Source organism: Condylura cristata, unplaced genomic scaffold (assembly GCF_000260355.1).
Source record: "Condylura cristata isolate star-nosed mole 26May11 unplaced genomic scaffold, ConCri1.0 scaffold00029, whole genome shotgun sequence".
Classification (NCBI taxonomy): domain Eukaryota; kingdom Metazoa; phylum Chordata; class Mammalia; order Eulipotyphla; family Talpidae; genus Condylura; species Condylura cristata.
This window is the reverse complement of record NW_004567130.1, coordinates 21,806,204-21,828,755: the sequence shown is the minus strand read 5'-3', so window position 1 is coordinate 21,828,755 and position 22,552 is coordinate 21,806,204. Positions and strand designations below refer to the sequence as shown.

Below are 22,552 nucleotides of genomic sequence, written 5' to 3'. Positions count from 1 at the left end.
TTTTTTTTTATGAAGAATGGGTATTAAATTTAGTAAATGTGTTTTCTGCACAGTACTGCAACAAATTCCTATTGTTAATATCTGTTGATGTAATTTTATGATTCTCTTCCTTTCATAGCTTGGTATGTGAATTGCGCTTAGAAACTTTTTCTAATTTTAAATCATTTTTGCATTTCTGGGTTAAACCTAAATTGTCACATGCTAGTGGAGGTAACACTTATAGCATCTGCTCTAATTGCAGTGTTATAAACGCTTTGCATATTGTAGATCATTTAATCTTCATAAAAGCCTTTGAAAAGACACAGGAGTTAAGTACCCTTTCTCAAGATACAAGAAAGTGAAGCTGGAATTTTCACCCAGTGAATCTCGGAATGGAACTGATTTGTCTCTTTAAGGGAATTTTAGTTTTCACCAATAAAATTCGCTTGTAATTTTTTTTCTCTTACCTTTCTGGGTTTTTTTTTTTTTTATGTCAGGTTGTACTGGTCTCACTGAACCTCACTGAATGAATCTAGTAGCATTGCTATTTTTTTCTGTCCCCTAGAAAAGGTTATATCAGAAAAACAGTTTGTTTCTTGAAACACTGTGGAAATCGCCTATAAATCCACCTGAAGCTGCAGATTCTCTCCCCAGACTAGTGGGGAAACCCATCAACTACTTACTGTACAGCTCAGACATTCTGTTTCTTCTTAATACTCATTTTGATAAATTGTTCTTTTCTAGGAATTTGCTCACTTCATAAGTTCAAAATTTATTGGCATAGTTCTTTCCTTGTATTTTTATTATCTTTTTTAATCTCTGTTAGGTTGTAGTTGAGAAACCTTTTTTCTTTCCTTATACTTGTTTTATGCATTTATGCTTCTTACTTTGTTTGATATCAGGTGATAAACTATTTTATTGTCACTACTCTCAGTTTTTTGACTTTTTCATTCATTTTTGCTTTTATCTTTATTATTTCCTCAGATGGGAGATGAATTATTGTGTTAAATTCGTATTTGGAACTCATCGAATTTCAGCCGTTAGTTTCAACATAAGTGGTCAGGCAATAATTTTCATTTACCTTGTATTGATCCCCACGTCTTAGGATGTTCTAAATACCTTCATTGCTTACTGTCTTTTACATCTAAATATCTTTATACCTTTATGTAATTGTTCTCCTTGACCAATGAATTTCACTGGATTTTTAAAATTTTTTTTTCTGTTTTAATGGCAGTTATTAACTAACTTGATCCAAATGATAATCTGTTCCTTTATGACCTACAGTGATTCATCTTTTAAATTAAGTTCAATATGTTTATGTGAAAAATGTGTTTCCAACATCGAGTTCAAGCTTCAATATGCAAGACTTTTTAAATTGACCTTTGCAAATCTTTTTTATGTTCACTAATTTTGTACACTGGTATATCTAGTTATGATTGAGAACTTGAAATTTCTGCTTGTCTGTGATGTTCTAGCATTTCTTTACAATGTTTTGAATCTGTCTTATGCTCAGAAGTCTAGAACGACATTCCTTCTGGAGAACTGAATTTTATAATTACGTGCTAACATTCCCTCCCCTTAATAATGCTTGTTCTTTCGAAGTCTAGGCTTTGTCTCATAATTTGGTAGAGCAGACTGCCTTGAAGAGGTGAGGCAGCATCACTGCTATTACTGTGCAGGTGTTTCTACAGCTTTACTTTTTGCTTTCTCTTTGTCGTGTTCTTCCTACGCCCTTTTCTTTCTCTCGACAAAATACGTGTAACAAAAAACTGAACACATTAAGTTAAAAAATGCAACACATGTTCAGTGTACAGCTCGGTGGTGTGAAGACGTTGTGTGCTCACCGTCTCTTGAGATTGTTTTCATCATGTAACCGTTGTTTCCTGACGTGAGCAATTTTTTATTGTTGCGTCTCATTTTCATTTGCTTTCTGCTTGTCCTAGTAGTTCCTGATAGTTTACTCTTTGACTTTATCATCCATAATGAACTACATTTGATATAAACTTACCTAAATTGAGTACCTCGAGCGTCTCCTCCCAACTCAGGGTCTTTTAAACTTCCTGTTCTTTTTTAGACCACTATTTTTTGTGTTTATCCTTTATGTTTGCTCTACAACTGAGACGTTTCATTTTATAGTCTTATATACATGTTGTTTATATTCACTTCACGGAGTTTTTTTAAATTCCTTTGTCTCTTTTGCCCCTCTTAACCTCAGAAACCTCACTTTGCTTTGCAATGTGTTAATTTTTGTGTTTTGCTTTACCAGATCATCCACTGCATACATGTCCAGTATTTATCTTTGTTATTCTGTCTTGCCTTACTACACATAATTCCCTAAGAATCTCTCCATTTTGATATAAATGGCAGTATTTCCTTTTTCCTCATGACTGAATAATGCTCCACTGTCCAGTACACATCTTAATCCAGTCATTTCATAGAGGGCAGGTAGGTTGCTTCCAGTTTTACCAGTTTCTTAGCCTTTCATTCTCTTCATTAGAGCTTTCTTCTGAAAAAGAATACACACACACACACACACACACACAGAGACGCATATGTGTATGTATGCACACATACATGTATATGTATACATATATGCATGTGTATACACACGTATATGTATATACATGCACACATATGTGTGTATACATATATGTATGTATATACATGCATATATACATACGCACATATATGTACACACACACATGTGTGTGTGTTATTTTTTTTTTCCTGAGACAAATCTTTAGAGATTCCTGCACAACTGATTGTGGTAAGATCTGGCAGTTTTTGCTTCCATGAGCCTCATAGATGAAAAGTAATTTTTCTGGGTATGTAATTTTCATCATGTCTCTAAATATATTTTCAACTCTTTTGGTTTTTACTTGTTGGAGAATCTGTTGGAGCCTCTGTTTTTTTGGAGGATGAGATTAGGTGATTGGCCATTCTCTGATTTCTTTTAAGGTCTTTTATTTTTGTTTTATTTGGCATTGTATGGCTTGGTTTTTTTTAAGCTTCTTGGCTTGATTTTCTTCTTTTACTTTATAGAATTTTCTATATTGGTGGAGTCATCTTTAATTTTAGCACTTATGTTTTTTCACTTTTAAATGTTCTATAAAGTTCTTTTATAAATCTTCTAATCACTTTTAAAGAGCCTCTGTCATTGTCCCGTTTTGTGATTTCCTTCATACACTCATGCATAGCAATTTTGTGTCAGTGTCTGGTGACTCCAGTGTCAGATACTATGGGGCTTTCTTTTTATTGTTGTTTGTGTTGCTGGTTGGTTCTTTGGGTGTTTAGTAATCTGTGGTTGTGAACTCAAATTTTGTGCTATTAGAGAAACCTAGATTTCCGTGAGGTTCCTTTCCCCACAGATTTGCTGGGCGACGAGGATCGTGCTGACCTAGTTCTGCCTCAGCCTGCTCCGCACTAGAGAGTTTCTTTAACTAGAGAGTTTCACTTACCTCCTCGCTTCCAGCCTGAGGTGTAGTCTCCGCATCAAGGGCAACGTTTATTTTTATCATTTCTAATCGTTTGATAGTCTTTAAAAGAACCTCACAAATAAGCACTACATTTCGCAAAATCTTTGAACCATGTCATCTTACTTGCCTATACCTGGTTAAATGCAGAAAGCAAGGTGCAAACGTGTAGACCAGCTATTCTTTGGTAGTTACCATGAGAAAGTGACACTAGACACAGAGCACCCGCTCTCAGTGCCTGTTAAGGTGTAGTTCATTTCTTTTCACTTTATCCTGAGGTGAATAATTTGATTCTTCTTCACTTCATGGTAGCACTTTAATGGCCAACTTTGGTCTCGAGCTTTCAGAGTTGGTAACTTATATTCTTTTCACAAAACTGTAGGAACTAGTCCAGGCTAGTGAGCGCTTAAAAAACCAAGCCAAAGAGCTGAAAGATGCACATTGTCAGAGGAAGCTGGCCATGCAGGAGTTCATGGAGATCAATGAGCGACTGACAGAATTGCACACCCAAAAGCAGAAACTTGCTCGCCATGTCCGAGATAAGGAAGAAGAGGTGGACCTGGTGATGCAAAAAGTTGAAAGCTTAAGGCAAGAACTGCGCAGAACAGAAAGAGCCAAAAAAGAGGTTAGTAGAGAGGCCAATGGCGTAGCGCCCGTGGGGTAGTGACAGGGTGCACGTGCAGATTAGTGGACTGATATAAATGTTCCTCTTTTAATTCTTGGAGTTTGGCAATGTTACTTAATGTACATTTCAGTGTATGTGTTGCCTTCCTATAATAAGCTATGTGCCCATGGTAAAATTATTTCATTGGTAAACCATGGAATCTGCTTTTTTCATTTAATTTCAAAGCTGGAAGTTCATACAGAAGCTGTAGCCGCCGAAGCATCTAAAGACAGAAAATTGCGTGAGCAGAGTGAGCATTATTCTAAGCAACTGGAAAATGAACTGGAGGGGTTGAAGGTATCGTTTCATTTTATTTCATGAAGTTCAACGAATTGTCTCATCCTTTGGCTTACCAAGCGTGTTAGTGTATGTGCTTTCTATCTTTGGTGCAGAGTAAAAACTAGCAATCCTTTAAGCTTACTTTCCTTACTTCTTATTCTTCCCAGTAGGAAACTGATAGGCTTCTTAATCATTCTGGAAGAAAAAGAAGGACTATATCTTTGTCAGGAAGGAGTTAAAATATTTATGAAGAGGTGCACTGATAATATGCACATTTGACCAATAGCAAATTCAGAGAATCACAACTTCCCACAGCAATAACCTTTCTAGGAATCAGTAACCAGAACCTGAATTGTAATTGAAAAGTTGTTGTAGGCTCAATGTGGACATGTCAGAGAAATAAAAATTCCAGAGGGCCTTGTCATTGTGGGTCCCAGATTTTTATGATTTTACCTTCTAGCTTCCTTTCAGGTTCTCGTAGTAAATAATCAGAGAAAAATCTCCTTATGCCAGAAGTGGGAGCAGCCATTTTGAAATATGCCTAAGTGTTTCTTAGTTAAGTAAGGTCTGTTCTCAGAGAAACTCTTCAATTTGAAGGCTTAACTTCTGTTATATATATATATATAATTCAACCAGGTTTTCCCTCCTTAGTGACCTGCCTAAAAACACAGAGTGCTTCAGAGTCGATATAAAGATGTAAGAGTAGATCTCTGTCTTTCCCTGGATTATTGGAAAAGCTTTTTCTTTTTGCACATTCCAGCCCCACATTCCTTCCCCCAGTTTAATACTTCAAAGGCACAAATGTCACAACTGGCATTTATAACTTTTTATTCATTACTCAACAGGAAAAGGATTCAGTTAGATTTTCTTTTCTCACTCCATACACCAGCAATAACGGTATATAAGTCAGAAATTTCAATGTCAAACAAACAGTTATGTAAGTAATAGCAGAAAATACAGATAAATACACAGGCTTGGTGTGTAGAAGACAAAAATTCAACAACAATAGAAGACTGCTAAGAAAATAAAGACATGGCAGACAATTTTATAGCCTCAGCAAAGTATTTTTATATGATATTATAAAAAAGTGCTCAGTTATAGGGACTGTCCTTAAACGTAGAAATAAATGAATGTTTAATATCTTACCATTCTTGTACATAAACTGGTCTTCATTATTTTTACTTCTGTAGCAAAAACAAATTAGTTACTCACCAGGAATATGCAGCATAGAACATCAGCAGGAGATAACCAAACTGAAAACTGATTTGGAAAAGAAAAGCATCTTTTATGAAGAAGAATTATCTAAAAGAGAAGGCATCCATGCAAATGAAATTAAAAATCTGAAGAAAGAACTGCATGATTCAGAAGGCCAGCAACTTGCTCTCAATAAAGAGATCATGATTTTGAAAGACAAATTGGAAAAAAACAGGAGAGAGAGGTAAGAAATGACTTGCTTACATCGCCAGTCCGCACTTACTGGGCGCCTGTCAGATGCCAGGGAGGGCGGACACGGGCAGTTCCGGGAGCCAGGTCGGGACTGAAGAGCAGGACGTGGCAGCACAGCAGGCGGCAGCCAGAGAGGGTGAGCCGAGGGCACCCTCTGGAAGGCACCAGAGATGACGGTAGTGTGGTTAGGTTTGGGACAAGGTTACTTCTGAGATACAGGCAGAGAAATCAGAAAGCTACAGAAGAGTGTCCAGGGGCATGGGCAGCTGGCCGGACTGCAGTCTAGAGGAGAGGGGACGTGGGCCGCTCTGGAAGGGAGAGCTGCTCACGGTGGTGGAAGCATGAAGACAAGAACGAGAGTGGTGAGAAACGAGGGCAGAAAGAAAACAGACCCAGGGCATGGCAGAGTATGAGAAAGAGACTCACCCTGGAACCACCGAAGGGCAGTGAGATGTTTACGCTCAAGCTTAAATGTTCAAAGATTGTTCTCGCTACTATTGGTGAGCAGACTGCAGATTGCTAGTGAGAGAGGTGTGGCTGGACCTCCGTAGTGGTGGAGAAGAGTGCAGGGGTTCGCGAAGTCCTCTGAGGTGACAGCCTGCAAGATGTGACCACATGTGAGACGTGGTCAGTAGAAGTCAGCGGCACGCAGCTTCTAGATTTTTGACAGTTGAGTGTATGTCGGTGTTATGTTGGAAGCCGCAGTGTTTTAGCTTGATACACTCAATTCAACGGGAGTTTTTTGACCCATTTATGTGTAAAGCGGAATTGTATGTTCTGGGAACATAGCACCGAATGGACCGAAAACATCTCTGTCCCTACAGTTTTTCTTTAGTTATAGTGAAAGGAGGAGACACAGCAAGTAAAATATAGAACGTACTTGATCCTGATTATGTCTTAATAGGACGGCCAGGAAAATTATACTGAGAAGGTGGCTTCTTAGGACAGACTGAAGACGGTGAAGACGGTAACTAGACAGAGGTACAAAAAAAGCATTCTGCACAGGGAAGACAAGTCTATTCCAGAAATACTGAGAAGCCACAACCAAGGAGTCAGGGAAAGGCAGGAGGAGAGAGGGCTGAGCAGCCAGAGCAGAGGCACCGGAGGCCAGTGAGCTGCTCCCGGTCACGCCACTGGTGGATGCCTGTCACTCTGCGGTCATCCAAGCCCCAGGACACACAGCTTGGAGAATGAGTGGCAGGAGGCATGGCCTTTGAGTGGTAACGATGTGTCAGTGTAGACTCACCAGCTGCATCGAATGCAGTGCTCTGATGGGAGCTGTCAGTAGTGAGGGATGGTGGCAAAGGGGAGAGGGGAAGTCAGGATTGCTGTAAACCTAAAACTTTCCTACAGTACATAGTCTGTGGGAAAATAATAATGAGGCCAGTGTGACTGTATTAGGATTAAGGGGGAAAACTAATAAGAGAGAGCCAGTTCCAGGAACCAGATCATGCAAGATTTTGTAAATCAAGTTCACTTGACTTAAAATATCTATTCTGAGTCAAAGCATTGCAGATATTACTGCAGGATTTTGAGTGAAAAATTTACAAACATTGACTTAAGTTTTAAGAAGAATTACTTTGACTGCTGGGTTAAGACTAGTCTGAATTGGGTAGGAGCATAAACAGCAGCACCATTTAGAAGGCTACTGCAGTGATTCAGGAAAAGATGGTGGTGGCTTGGTCTAGGGCAGGGGTGGATTGGTGGGCAGTTTGAATTCTGAGGCTCTTTAAAGGTAAAGATGATGTATGTGCTCATGGACTGGGTATGGGGTGAGACTGGATGAGAAAGAACCAAGGATGATGCTTCTGGCCTTGGCAGTTAGTAGTAAAAAGCTGCACTGAGAGAAGAAGACTGGGAGAAGAAAGCTTGTTATGGGAGGGAGCGGTTCATTCTGAAGAAGTTGTGCGTGCAGTGTCCATTAGAAACCCAGGGAGAAACGACAAGGTTATCATACAGACCAATGTGGATTTCAGAGCTACAGATAAAATCACTCACATGCTGTTTAAAGCAGTGAGACTCCCTGAGATAGATCACTTAGCAAATGTTTTTAAATAGGAAAGCAGTCTTAGGCTAGGGACCCGGGGTACAAAGTGGCTAGAGAGGGCAGAAAGAAAACCAGGTAGTTTGGTGTCCAGGAAGCCATATGATGAAGCTATATCCAATTGGTCTACATGTTGAATGAGATGAGGTCTGAATGAGGTAAGGTGAGCACTAATATTGTCAGTTTACTTTCACAACGTGAAAGTCATCGGTGTCTTAGGTAAAACATTTTTAGTGAAATATTAAAGCTGAAAACCCTACACTGGGATCCAAAGAGTTAGAGGAGAAAAACTGGAGACAGGGTCTAGATGAAACTGTTATTCCTTGGTCTTTAATTATATGAGCAAGGAGTGCAATTAGGTAGCAATGAAAGGAGAGATATATCTCAAAAGAATTAGCTTGGTTTTCTTTATAATGGGAGAAATAATACCATGTGTGTAGGCTGGTAGAAATTTCCTGATAAGGTGTTCAGATATTCTAGAACATGGAGTGATGTACTTTGTTAGGGGCATAGCAAATGGCTTAAGCTGAGCTACATTTTTCTACATTGTCAGAGAAAATAAAGTAGGGTGTCGGTAACTGTTTACACTCCAAAGTTGGGCATGTTGAGTTTGAAGTTCTTGGTGACCTTTTTGTGCAGATAGCAAGGGTTTAAGCACGTGGTCTGGCCCCATTCCCTCTTAGATGCGGATTCACAACTTGCTAGTGTAATAGGTAATAACTGAAATCAAGTTGTCTTGGAGATGTTCAGGGAAGGTGTGATCCATGTAGCTTCCCTTTCCCTAAACGCCGAATTTCCTCCCGCTTTCTGGTATGTGCATGACCAGTAAGGCGAGCGCAGGTCACAGACAGCTGTCTTTCTCAGATTCTCAAATGAAAAACATAGGAGTGTTGTTAACCAGACAGATGGATTTACTAATTCAAAGCAAATGCTCGTAACTCTTAAGATAAAGCGTTGGGGCTAGGAACAGTCAAAATATAAGTGAGTTTCAGAATAAAGCATATGGGGTACTAGCCAGTCCGAGACCGGTATTTTACCTTTTGTTCTGTTTCTTTTTCTTCCTTTTATGTTTTGAATTGGGTTAGTCAAAGTGAAAGAGAAGAATTTGAAAATGAATTCAAGCAACAGTATGAGCGGGAAAAAGTGTTGTTAACTGAAGAAAATAAAAAACTGACAAGTGAACTTGATAAGGTGAGTGATTAGTCTCATTACGTTAGTTGAGCACATACTAAATGCTCAGTTGTGGGTAGAAACTGTGTGTAATTTCATATTTGGCATATATTTTCCGTTTACTCTCCCCCCTAGTAAAGCTTGCTTGTATGCTACAGGTAGTTTTTTGTTACCCTAATCTGTATAGGCATTTTCTGGAAGGAGGATTTCCTCCTATTCTTTGTCCCACTTACTTTTTGAGTCTCCAGTCTTTATTTTACTCTTTATCTACTATATTTTTCATTCTTTCCTCTCATATTTGTCATTTCCTCTCTCATGGCTAATTTAGTTAAGGCTGGCCCCTAACAAGAATGGGAAATCTTGGAAATTTGGGGTTAATCAAGATTTCATAGATAAGACATTAAAAGTACAGTCCTTAAGAGAAAAATATATCCCTTAATAGAAAAAAATGGAAACTTTGAACATTAAAAAAATGAAAAGACACAGACGAGGAGATATTTACAAATGATTTATCTGATAAAAGCCATATTCACAATATATAAAGAAATCTTGCTGAGGTGGTAAAATGTAGTCTGGACTCCATACAGTATTATGAATACATGTTGATACATTTTTTTAAACCTAGAAAGAACGCTTAACTCAAAACTCATCAAAACCCAATGAAAAAATTTGAATAGACATTTCATGAAAGAAAATGAATAACAAACACATGAACAGACTCAGTGTCTTACAAGTTAAAACCACAGTAAGATGGTGTGCTATACCTCCAGGAGTGACCATCATCAGTTTTAGTGACCACACCAACTGTTGGCACGGACGTGGAGGAACTGGAATTCATACTTTGCTGGGAAAAGCATAAGCTCGTATAACCACTTAAGAAGATAATTTCAAATTTTCTCAAGTTAAGCGTATACTTAACCATACAACCCCAAATTCTCCTAAATGCTTATCCAAAAGAATTGAAAATACAGTCCTTTTAAAAAACCTGATTGTGACTGTCCACAGCATCATTATTCATAGTAGAAAACAACTGGAGATAGTACAAATGCCCACCAACTAGTGAATGGACGAAGTAGTTTGATAGCTATATCGGAGAATATTAGTCAGCTATTAAAAAGAGTAAATTTCTAACACTTGTAGCACCATGTTTGACCTTCAATAATATAGGTGAAAAAAGACTGATACCTAACATACTTGTATGATTCCATTAATACAACACTTCAAGAAAAGATAACAGTGTAGTCACAGAAAATAGGTCCATGATGCCTGGGTAGAAGTCAGGTTTAACTGCAAACCAGCATGGGTGAAATCAAAAGTGTGCCAAGACGGATTGAAATGATTGTTGCACAACTGTTGCATTAATTAAAATTCACCAAATCATATAATTATGTGAGTGTTATAGTATGCATATAATACATCAGTAATGCAGCAGTTAAAAAAAAATAGCTGGTAAAATAAATTTCAGAGGTTTTGCAAAGCACTCTTTGAGGCCCTCCGTGGTGGCACACGTGGTGGCACAACAAGTTGAAGCACAGCACTGCAAGCTAGCCACAGCCGCTTCAGCACAAGTTTGATGCCCAGCCCGGGCGGTGACCCACGGGGCGCAGCAGACCTCTGCGGTCTCCCTGCTGCTCCACTCAGCAATGTACTTCTCTGTCTGCCTCTTCTGCTCCCCACTCTGTGTCTGGTGAGTCCTTTCACCTCCCCTGCGCCTCTGGCGTGGTCATCAGTCTGTATGTGTAAATAAATAATTAAAAAAAAAAAAAGGTAAATAAAAAGTGCTCCTTGAGGTACAGAACTGAAATCCCTACTGCAAACAGGCACTTACTGTGAGATTGGCACTGGTAGTTTCCCTGGAACCCACTTTCTTCTCAGAGAACAAAGAGAGTTGAGGTAGGTTTAAATGGAGGAATATGTATGAGATAATTTGTTCCTTTTTCAGAAGGGGAGAAATAAAACATTGCTTTGTGATTGGTGACTTATGTGCTGGGTTCTGCCTTTTTGGTTGGGCTTTCTGCTGCTTGCATGAAGTCCACTAACGTTTGGGAGGGTAATTTCAGTCGGTGGTTTCAGTTGCTGCTCTTACCCAGAGAGACCTTCACAGACACACCCAGGATAACTTTGCCCAGCTGTCTGGTACCCTTTGACTAGTCTGTTGACATAAAATAACGAATCAAATGATCCCCCACTCCCCATAAATCTTCAGTAAATGGTTCATCTAAAGTTTTAAAACTTTAAAATAAGTGTATGATATGTTCAAGAAAATAGAAGATATGATAGAGAATATTAGCAAACAATTGATAGAAGTCTTAATAAATTTCTAGAAGCAGAAAATAAAATAACATATCCAATAATGTATTATTAATCATCATAAATTCTTAATAGCAGGTTGGAAAGAGTCAAAAGAATAGGCAGGCGTCAAAGGATTTTTTTTCTTTAGACTAAATTATGGATAGAAAAAATGTATATAGAAAAAGAGAGGAGACATGCTAAAAATTCCTGCTACACAAATATTTGCTTCCCAGCATGAACAGAGAAACTGTAACAGAAGCAATGTTTGAAGGGTAAATTTAGACTCAGAATTTTCCAAAACCGATAAGAAACATGTAGCTATAAATTCATTAACGCTAAAAGTGATCATCAGCAGCTAAACTCCACTTAGGCTCACCCTTGAAAACTGCAGGAAACCAGTAACCAAAGAAATTGTAAAAGCAGCCAGAACAGAAAGGCACATTGTAGTCAAAGGAACAAAAATTAAACAGCTGACTTCCCAACAACAACAAAAATTGAATCAAGAATAAAATCTTTCAAAAACGAAGATAAAACTTATACTATAGAAAAGTCTGTGGGGCAAAAACTACATTCTTCAACAAACTGCAAGAAAAATAAACATGTTGGAGGGGACCAGCTCTGGAATAAATATTTGTGTTCCTCCAAAGTGCATAGGGTGAAACTAACCCTTAGTGTGGTAGTGTTGGGAGGGTAAGTTTTGAGAGGTGATTACTCATCACGGTGGAATCTTCGTGAATGTGACTTGAGCCCCTATAGTAGAAACCTCAGAGAGCTCATGCACCCCTTTCATAATCTTGAGGACACACACACAAAGAACCAACGATGGACCGAAAGCAGACCTCCTCAGATGCGTGGCTTGGCTGTGGAGTCCTGTTCACTTGACTTCATGGTATTTGGTGAGAGTAGCCCCAAGAAACTACTACAGGAGGCTATTTAAAAGAGACTTAGGAGATAGAACAATACTTAGCCACATTGATGTTTTGGTATCTTCACCCAATTTAACAAACTGGTTTTTTGTTATTTCAAGAACTGGAAATATGAGTAACTCTGACCTATCTGATTATAGCAAGAAACTTGTCAACTTGCTATAAGTATGATCATGGCATTGCGGTTATATTTTAAAAGAAAGAACCCGTTTTCCCTAGAGATATACACAGAAATGAGACCTGTAAAGTTACGTGACATTTGTTATTTGCTTCAGGATAATACAGGAGAAAGGGTAAAAAACAAGAATTAACAAACCCAACGATTTCTTTGAGGTGGTATCTGTTGAACTTGTGTGATAGACTTGCACTCTACCGTTTTTATTATGCTGAAAATTCTTTATAAGGTTTTTTTTTAATGGATGGCAAAGACATTTTCAGAAAAAAAATTGAAAGATGTTACTAGCATAGTTGCAGAGTTCTTCAGGCAAATGGAGAATTTTCACAAATGTAACTAATTCAATACAGAAAAAGAAAAAGCAAAGGCGAAAGAATTCAGAGTACTTATGTCTCCCAATTCAGTTAGATTGATGCATAATAAAGAGATCAGGAAGACAGGTATTTTGATTAGAAACTGGTGAGGTTTAAGTGGAGGTTTAACCAGAAGCATTTAAGAATCTTGAGTTCCTGTTCCTAAAAGTTACATGTCTTTAAAACCACCTTTCAGCTTACCACGTTGTATGAGAACATAAGTATTCGCAACCAGCAGTTAGAAGAAGAGATAAAAGATCTAGCAGACAAGAAAGAATCAGTTGCACATTGGGAAGCCCAAATTACAGAAATAATTCAGTGGTGAGTACTCTTGTAAATGTGTTTTTATGTCTATTACATCATCTGAAATGTGTGTTTCATTTGAAATGTACAGTATTATGGACTTTGCATCATCTGAAAATAGTGACAGTTTGATTTCTTTTCCAATATGGATTCTTTTTTATGTCTTCTTGCCAGACTCTGGCCGAAACTTCCAGTACTTGGTGACATTAGGCATGCGTGTCTTTTTCCTGATCGTAGAGACAGAGCTTTCAGCTTTTCACCTCTGTGTGCAGCACTGGCTGTGGGTTTGCCACACTTGGCTTTTAGAATGTTTTGAAATGAGAACAACTTCTACTCTCGTGGTTCTTTGAAATAACACATATGTCACTGAAGTTTTCCTTTTGTACGTGACCTCGTTCCTTGTATCTTCTAGGGTCAGTGATGAAAAGGATGCACGAGGGTATCTTCAGGCCTTAGCTTCTAAAATGACTGAAGAATTGGAAGCATTAAGAAATTCCAGCCTGGGCACACGAGCAACAGTAAGCACTGCTCTTTTGCATGGAGTCTTCTCACACGTGTGGTCCCAAAAAACACTCATGCTTCGGTGCACTGGTCTTGGCTTCAGCTCACTGTAGCTTTTCTTCAGAAATAATTCAGCCCCAGCCTTTTCCACAGTAGCAGGTCACCACTTACGTGCTTAACTACTTACGCGTGTGGCTGCCAGCATTGCTAGGAACTATGAACAGCTCACTTGAGTGTGTGTCTACATCTATTTCAGGCATTAATGACAGATAGTATGTTTCTACAAGCAATGTTTCTAGTCTGCTATTCAAGAAAGATGGTGCTGCTTAAGTCATTTCAAAGTCCACTTGGATTACTGGTTGTAAATGTAAAAAGTAAAGAAAGAGCTAACAGCACAGGCTTGTCACCCCACAGGATATGCCCTGGAAGATGCGTCGTTTCGCAAAGCTGGACATGTCAGCGAGGCTTGAGTTGCAGTCAGCGCTGGATGCTGAAATAAGAGCCAAGCAGGCCATCCAAGAAGAGCTTAATAAAGTTAAAGCTTCCAACATCGTAACCGAATGGTAAGATTGAATAATATATTCCCACTAGAACAATTTCTAAGTTGGGCCAACAGTATTCAGAGGGAAGCTACATATTTTGTTTTCTACCGAATCACTTTTTGTTTCAGTGATGACCAGAAAGGATTATGAAGATTTGAAAATAAATGATTGCTTATTGTCCCCCTTTTAGAAATTAAGTTGCTCTCAACTTTTACTCCATTAAATCCAAAATGCAGTCCTGTCCAGGAATATCATACTTGTATAAAAGTGCAACAGGTAGTCAGAAAAATAGTTTCATCTGCAAATTCTGGCCTCTACTGTAGACCCCTTCTAATTGAAGGTGCAATCGATGATAATTTTGTTTCTCTTTTTCTTTTACTTCTTAAAAATGGATGTCCCCCATTCTTTTGAACTATTTGCTAATGAATGCATCTTTCAATTCTTACTTACAACAGTAGAGCATGTCGTACTTTGAGTAAATAAATGATAAAATAAAACTCATCATTATGGTCTGAGAGTAAGTCGGGACAGGTTTATAGGGAAACAATAGAAAGTACAGGTTACTAGTAAAATCATCAATAGAAAAAATCACTTGTCACTTTTCTTGAAATACATAAGATTCCAAAGGTATTTAGTCATAAGAACATAAGCCTTAAGTTCAGTTTTTTAAGCTATATTCTTTAGTCCTTTAACTCATCAGTAATGTTTGTGGCACCTGTTGAGTTACAGGCTTTCATTCTGAGTAATCCAGTAAAGTCAGCTTTGATTATGCTTCAGTGGCACTGAAAAGGGGGAAGAAAATTTTCTGGAGACTATGAATTGATCCCAGCAAAAGAATTACCAAATGTCATTCCCTTTGGGTTGTAATTTGAAATAAATATGATCTTTTTTCTTATGCTTACAGCATATGAGTTTATACAGTTATTCATAGTGTGCTCCACTTTCGTAGTTTCCTATGAAAGAAGTCAAACAGAATTATAAAATTAACTTTTGATTTCATGACATTTCAAAATTTAATTATTTAGCTCAGGGTAAGCTATTTTTTAATAAAAGGTCAGATATTAAATATTTTAGGCATTGCAGGACACACAGTTTTTACCTACTCTGCTGTTGTAGTGCAAAAGCAGCCATAACAATATGTAAGTAAATGGTCCTGGCTGTGCTCTAATAAAGCTGTTGACATGAGGGCCATGGCAACCTGAAGTTGGCCTTCCTACAATAGCTAAGTTCCCTGACTGAGCATGGCTGACATTCAAACCAAGTAAATCCAACTACAGACATGATGGCTTACAAACTAGAAGCAAAAATACTGACATTTTTTTCTTCCCTATCCCCCACCCCTCTTTTTTTTTTTAAGTAAACTAAAAGATTCAGAGAAGAAGAACTCGGAACTACAATCAGAAATCGAACAACTGCTGAAGAACACTGAAGAGCTTAGATCTGAAAAGGGTATGAGAATGTGTTTTGCGTCAGTGAGGACTGACTGCTGTGCTCTGGGTCCCTTTATTGCTTAGCTGGGAGAGTTGTTCACCTAAGTAACTTTGACACTCGTTTATGAAGACACATGTGTCTGTGATACACCTTTGGTAGTTGAGTCTCTGAGTCATTCGTTTTACTTAATATATGTTGTTTAAAGTTTTCATAATGACAGAAAAGCTCACTTTGCCCTAAATTGACTTTTTTTCAGTGCTAAGGACTATTCCATAAATATTTTTGTGATTGGTTAAAAAATATTATTTTATAATACACTGCACTGTTCTTAAAGGCATAGGATATTACTTCGAAGGTAGTTGAGAAAACAGTGTAAGAAGTGACTAAAGATTAATCTGGGATTAGAAGGTCAGTTCAATAATGAAGAATTACTTTGGCATTTCAGTATATTTGACATTGCTTGACCTGTGGGACTTCCCAGTATTCCCATTTTCGTGAAAACTTGAGTGTTTTCCCATCAGCATGAAAAGGAACTCAAAGTGCTTGAAATTCTCTGCTACATGAACTTTGTAAACATTTTCCCCATAGTGTGGGTATTAATACTGTGAAGACTTAATAAATTCAAAATGTCATTTTCTTAATGAAGATGTATCTTATATGCTGCTGTTAGAAATTAACTTTTCCGACAGCCATTATTTTGTTGAACACTGAGTTAGTTAAATGGGAATTGTCCGTCCTACCCACATACTGCGCTATGATCCCACCCTGTGACGCACAGCACTGTGATCTGGTTGGGTCTCTGCGTCTGCTTTTAGATTTTGGAGGAAAGAAGATAATCGCATTCCCATAAAGGGACCATGTGTATTGAATTGCGATTTACATAATGAGGGCAAGGATTTTTTTCCCTCTGCTTTATATACTAGCCTCATTATTCGAAACAGTATCTGACATATAACGGGCTCTAAGTAAATGTTTATTGACTGGATGAAATTCCAAACAAATTGCCTTATCTGGCAACTATGGTATATTATTAAAGAGTATTATGAAAAGCACACAGATTTATTGATAACAGTTCCTGAGGATATGCAAATAAAAAGTATGTCTTGGTTGTTTCTGCTTTTTCTTCCTTAGTAGTTATTATGTCTGTGTTTTATGAATTGTTTTGGAAACTGTACATTTAGCATTAATAATATAGTCAAGAGATAAGAAATGTGCATGGAATCATATCTCAGTAACCTGAGAAAAACTAGGACTGTTCTTTCTGCTGTTAAAAAATGCCTAAAATCAGATTTATGCCTTAACAAAAGTTTTCTCATCATCAAATACATTTGTTTTATCACTACATTTTTTTCTTATAAATTTTATTAGTGCTTACCATGCACTTTATTATTTTAAAACAGATACCTTGTTTGGTAATAAATTAGCTTAGAAAAATTGGACATAGTCCTGTTTTTTAAATTCTTAAGTCTACCAAAAGATTTAATATTTTTTTAATGGTGTACTAAGTGAACAAAGAAATCAAGAACTCCTGTAAATTAAGAAACAAATATTTGGTGAGAATATATTTTAAATATTAAATGGTATTTCAAGAAATGCTGATATATTTCGGTTAAATATGTAGGACAAATAATATCAATCGACTCTGAAGTCAGACAGGAAAGGTAATCCATGAAAAGTAGCTTGATTATAGTTTTAAAAAAAGCTGCCGCTGTCTTCTAGGTATAGAGCACCAAGACTCACAGCATTCTTTCTTGGCATTTTTGAATACGCCTACCGATGCTCTGGATCAATTTGAAGTAAGTATTAAACTTTGCGGCTATCCTCTGTGGCCAATTTAAAATTCTCTTTATAGTTTAAAATGTCCTTGCAAAAAAACTGTTTTATTGCGTCCCACATAAGAGAACTTAGCACCTACATGAAGAAAACCATACAGGAAAGGAGCGAGTTGTGCCTTCTCCTGGAAACTGTAATCACAGTGACACTTAAGAAAACATCTAGTGAAGGTTCTGCACACGAGCATTTTATAAACGTTGAATTTTATCTCCCCCTGAGAAACAGTAAGTGCAGAACAAATCTTCATATTTGAATAATTCTGGCATTTCTTTTTTCTCCAAAGCAGAGAACCACAAAAAAGATACAAGTGAAAATGTCCAAGCAAGGACTCGGCGGTGCTGGTGCTGGGCCCACCGCCGCTCCGCCGCTCCCGGCTAGGGGTGTGCTTGGCTCAAAGGCTGCGCACGCGGCAGTCTTTGTCAGCCGGCTGCTTGATTCTTGGCTGGGAAAAGAATCGTGATATATTTTTGCCTCCGAAAATTTAAGTTGCTGTACAGAGATAACTGTAAATGTTGCTGAAATTAACTGCTTGAGGTGCTAGAGCTACAGTAGCGACAGATAGACAACGCCCTGCCTCAGAGCCTGTCGTCCCGTGGGGAGACTCAGCGTTCTGTTGCTTCCTAGAGTATTGACTAGAAGCAAACACTCTGCAGTGCTTACACTTCCTTTGATTATCAGTGACTGCCATGAGTGAGCTTCATTTTATTATATTTTGGGTCAGTGTATAGATTAAATTTCATTTCTTTGGGAAAGGGAGAAAGAATCATCCTTTAAGAAGTCATTGATAAATTTGTGTCTTGAGAAACAATGACAGTGACTGCTTTGCTCATTTATTTATTTGAATTAATGTCATTTGCCTTTCAATTGTTTTACAAGTTTTTGATTTATTATTTGTTCTTATTAAATTGCTTCATCCATATTTTCTATTTTTTTATTGCTGTATTCGTTAAATAGGATTCCTTTTCTTCTTCCTCATCTTCACTGATTGATTTTTTGGATGACGTAAGTCTTTGATTTTCAAACCAATGCATCCTTCAGTAAAAAGATCAGTGAATTGATATGAAGAATTTGCCAGTAATTTGCCAGCTTTAGAAAGATCACACTTGATAATTTGTAAAGCAAGATTGCTTCTTTCTTATCTTAAATATAAGGAGTTTATCACTATTAGATGTAATAAAGTAAAAATGTGCTTTGAAAAATGCTTTGACCATCAAAGAATCTGTATTGCCATTCTTTGCAACAATTCTGGAGACTGGAATGCTTGTTTGTTACTGTCATTAAACTGTTACACAGATAGAGAAATAATTGCTCATTTTTATTTTTCATGGTGATTTCTGAGGCACGTTTCTCTTTTCTTGTTAGCACTTTACTATTTAATTTCTGTTAGTTAAAAGTAATCCTCTGCAGGAGTAATCAGGAAAAGTGACTTTTTTTTATTAAATCCTCCAGTAGATTTTATGATAACATAATAATTGATTATAAATCAGTTTTTAATGCTGACAATTTCTCTTTCAATGTGGAAAATGATTTTAGTTAACAAGTATACTAGATACTGAATAAGTTAACTGCATTATCGTTTTCTCTCCTAAATTAATTCTGCAGATTTAATAAGTTAGCGGTCCCTAGTGCATGCTATTGGAATGATCCTCATTCTCTTTACAGACTACCTGCGATGCAGTCTCTCCATTCCATACTAAATGGCACAATAATTCGCATTGTAACGCATTTTACTATCCTGTTTAACACGCACATTTTCCGGAAATACTAATGGCTTCAAATATAAGTACTGTGTTTTTAAAACCAAGGGAACATCTTTAAATGTTTTATTCCTTCTGTTTTGTAAAACATAATTAAATTCAGAAGCATATTTAGCATAATTTTTCCTCTAAAGGAAACTGTGGATCTGGATTTTTTAAAATATTTTAAGTCATTTTCGAAATCTTTATACCAAAGTGCTTAACATATCCATTCAACATGAAACTGTTTTATTATTCCGAGAGAAAGAATTATTCGACAGTGTGATTAAAGGAAATCTCTCTTCATATGAAATAGTATTTCCTGTTACAGTGTGACACATAGTTCACGCCTTCAAAATGCTTCATACTGTGTTTCCATGCAGGTATCATTCAGCTTAGAAAGAAAGGGAAGGGAGTTTCAATAGATCGGTCTTCCCATTAGAACAGCATTTTCATTTTTCTTTCTGACAGCGTCTTTTTTCTTCCTTCTCTGCACCCCCCGTTTCTCCCACAAAGCGATCGCGCGTATTCGGGCACATCGGTGCTCCCCAGCCAGCGGAGGAGCCCTTGGGGCGCACACTCCGCAGCCCCGCCCTCTCTCGCGGCTCTGCCCACTAGGCCGGCGCTGGCATCTGCCCACTAGGCCGGCGCTGGCATCTGCTCGCGCTCTACCTTTCACCCCGTCACCCGGCACAGCCTTGGCTCAGGCGCACAGCTCAACTTTACAGCAGCTAGAAATAGCACAGAGAGAAAAGTTCAGGAAGGCTGCTGCCTTCAGCAGTTCAAATTCTGGCTCTTCAAAAGGCCTCTGGGTTTTCCCTGGTGTTTCCTGAGCGCTTTCTACCAGCTTACTGGGTAAGCACATAGCTGACGACTCTCTGGCCTCAGGTATGACCTGGAGCAAGTTACAGATTCTTTCTTTTGCCCCAGTTTGCTCATCTGGTAACTAAGGACAGTAACAGCGCTGCTCCCATCAGTCAGCTCAGCGATGCCTGACGCCACAGGGCGCCCTCTCGGCCCTGCTCTCCACCGGCGGCTCTCTGCCCGTCCTCTTCAGCCTCCTCCGCGTCCATCAGTTCAGGTTCCCTTAGGTGTATTCTTAATTCTTCATTACTCCGCCTTCTGTCAGACGTCATTGTGCACCACTGCACTTGCTTCTGACTTGTTGAATCATTTAACCTTGGGAAATGCTTTGTGCCTATAGGGTGAAGGCCAGCTGTGAGCTCCCACTTCAGGTCATTATTCCTGATTCTTCATTTGCATTTTGTGTCATAAACCTCTTGTTTCTTTCTGTTGGTAGCACATAACTATGTCTGTCTTTCCCCAAATCACCATTTCATCTGCAGAGTCCTAGGAGAAGGAGGTCTTGACTCACTTCGTCTTTGGCGTCGTTGGGCCCTGCATCTAAGCACACTGCCAGTTCTCTAGCTTCCTTTCTCTCTGATGTTGGTTTCCTAAGGGATGAAATGAATTTTGATATTTGTGAAAACAAGCCAGTAAGGATGTCGTGACAACAACCTGGTGTAAGTTAACCCAGAGTCCACATCTTCTGGTCATTCTTTTTTGTTTTCTGTCTCATTGCTGTAGAAAAGAAGATTGTGTGCATGATCTCAGTTGCAGGAGGGGATAGTCTGTCTTGCGCCAAATTGCCACGACCAGTGTTCTTTGGTGCCCACACGTCACTGCCCTGCTCCGTGCCTCGCGCCCTTGTATTGCCCCTGGGGCCACGTCGTTCCGCGGCCAGTGCCTCCTCTCCTCCCACATCACCTTCTGCGCGTCCCTTAACTCTCACAGGCTTGTTCTTACAGGCATTTTTTGGCATGTCCCAGAGCTCCATCAGACCAAACCACGTCACTTTCCTAGACTTCTGGGGCAGACTTTCACTTTCAGTGGAGCATCTCGAGTTGGAATCCTAAGACACGTTCCGGACATACTCGTAGGTGCAGTCTCTGGCCTTGCAGTGAGAATGCCATCTGGGCGTTAACGTTCACCTAGGAAGTCATGGAAAAGGAAGGGAATTGGCCACTCCTTCATGTTGGGAAGCTACGTTGAGGGTGTATGTCAACACAATGGCCTTCCAAGGTGGTGGGAACTTTCTTTTGTGACCTTTCTCTATGGGCAAATAGGAACTGTTATTTCTACAGGAAACTGAAATGGAAGGTATCTTGAACACTGTGTTTCAAATAGTAGTAAGCCAAGCTCAGAAGACCTTCAGAGTTCTAGACAAGTACTCATTTCTTACTTTAGTCCATCCTTCATTACAGAGGAAGCTAAAAGCTCAGGTATGAACCTGCTTACACTTCCTCGGGTTACTAACAGAAGTACCTGTCTCACACTCCTCCTCTCCCCCAAACCACTCAGTCCCCAGCCCTTTTCTGGAGTTAATCTGTAATCTTTTTCCTCTTTTCCTTAATAATGATACACATTTATTGTGTGTAGAATACACGCAGTTATTATGAAAAGAAACTGCTGGTCTTACGTGATGCATTCATTATCCTTTAAGTTTCCTCTGAAACCCTCTATAGCTGTGTAGTTTTTTCCCTCCTCTGGATCCCCTGACATTCTTATATATCCTCCTCCAGGTGCCCATGCAAACTATAGTCATATCTCTCTGCTATTTGTCTGGTTTCTAGTGGTTTCTCCCCTCATCTGGGAACTTCTTTTTTTTTTTTTTTAAGTGCTTGGCATATTGTAAACCTTCCTTGAACCCTTTTCCCTCACTTCTCATGTTGCCACTACCAATCTTTCTAGAAAAGAAAATGTCCGTCCCTTGATGGTGCGCTATTTTGTGGGTCACTGTGCAAAGTTCAACGAAACTTTATTAACAGTTTCTATTCTCCAGTTTTTCATGAAAATATGTGCACTTTCAGCCTACTAAAAAGTGCGGCTTTATATGTACGTTTATATTCTTGTCTGTTAGTGGAATACTGGTCGGCGGCACTGTGCGTGAGTATTTGTAACGTGTCGTATTCTCCTTTCTTGTTGAAGCGCTCTCCATCCTGTCCTCCAGCTAGCAAAGGCAGACGTGTAAGAGACACTGCGCTTGTGTGCCCACCACTGCCCTCTGCCTGCCTTTCTATGCCTGTGGCTGCGCAACCCGCTGACGTGCGTGCTGTATCTGCCTCTGACTGCATGCCTTGCGCTGCTGCTCCAGCTGTGGCTACTCTGCATCGCTGTATTTTTCTTTCTTTCTTTTTTTCCCCTTTGGCTTTGGCCGCAAAGCTTAGGAATGTTCATATAAATTTCTGTGATCAAACTTTTAATTGGGCAAAAAAAGTAATCCTGATATATGCCTTTAATACTGATCGAATGTAAAGTGAGTGTCTAAATGATCTGATGTAAGCAAATAAGTAGAGATAGCTAAGATATTTTAAGTATGCAGAAAGAAAACTTGGTAATTCACAT

General features: G+C 38.7%; 1 protein-coding gene across 12 annotated transcripts in view; it reads left to right on the top strand.

The window, feature by feature from the left end:
- CDC42BPA (CDC42 binding protein kinase alpha (DMPK-like)) overlaps positions 1–22,552 on the top strand; it is a 155,572-nt gene that overhangs the window by 98,445 nt on the left and 34,575 nt on the right. For 3 of the 12 annotated variants that reach the window (XM_012730941.1, XM_012730946.1, XM_012730940.1), the window contains 10 exons: positions 3,835–4,077; positions 4,303–4,413; positions 5,586–5,833; positions 8,971–9,076; positions 12,998–13,122; positions 13,517–13,622; positions 14,020–14,168; positions 15,505–15,596; positions 17,298–17,374; positions 18,366–18,413. In XM_012730941.1, coding sequence (XP_012586395.1) covers positions 3,835–4,077; positions 4,303–4,413; positions 5,586–5,833; positions 8,971–9,076; positions 12,998–13,122; positions 13,517–13,622; positions 14,020–14,168; positions 15,505–15,596; positions 17,298–17,374; positions 18,366–18,413 — 1,305 coding nt within the window. Of the gene's footprint in view, positions 1–3,834; positions 4,078–4,302; positions 4,414–5,585; positions 5,834–8,970; positions 9,077–12,997; positions 13,123–13,516; positions 13,623–14,019; positions 14,169–15,504; positions 15,597–17,297; positions 17,375–18,365; positions 18,414–22,135; positions 22,175–22,552 lie in introns of all 12 variants that reach the window. The other 9 variants (XM_012730947.1, XM_012730942.1, XM_012730949.1 and 6 more) reach the window with 6 other exon arrangements.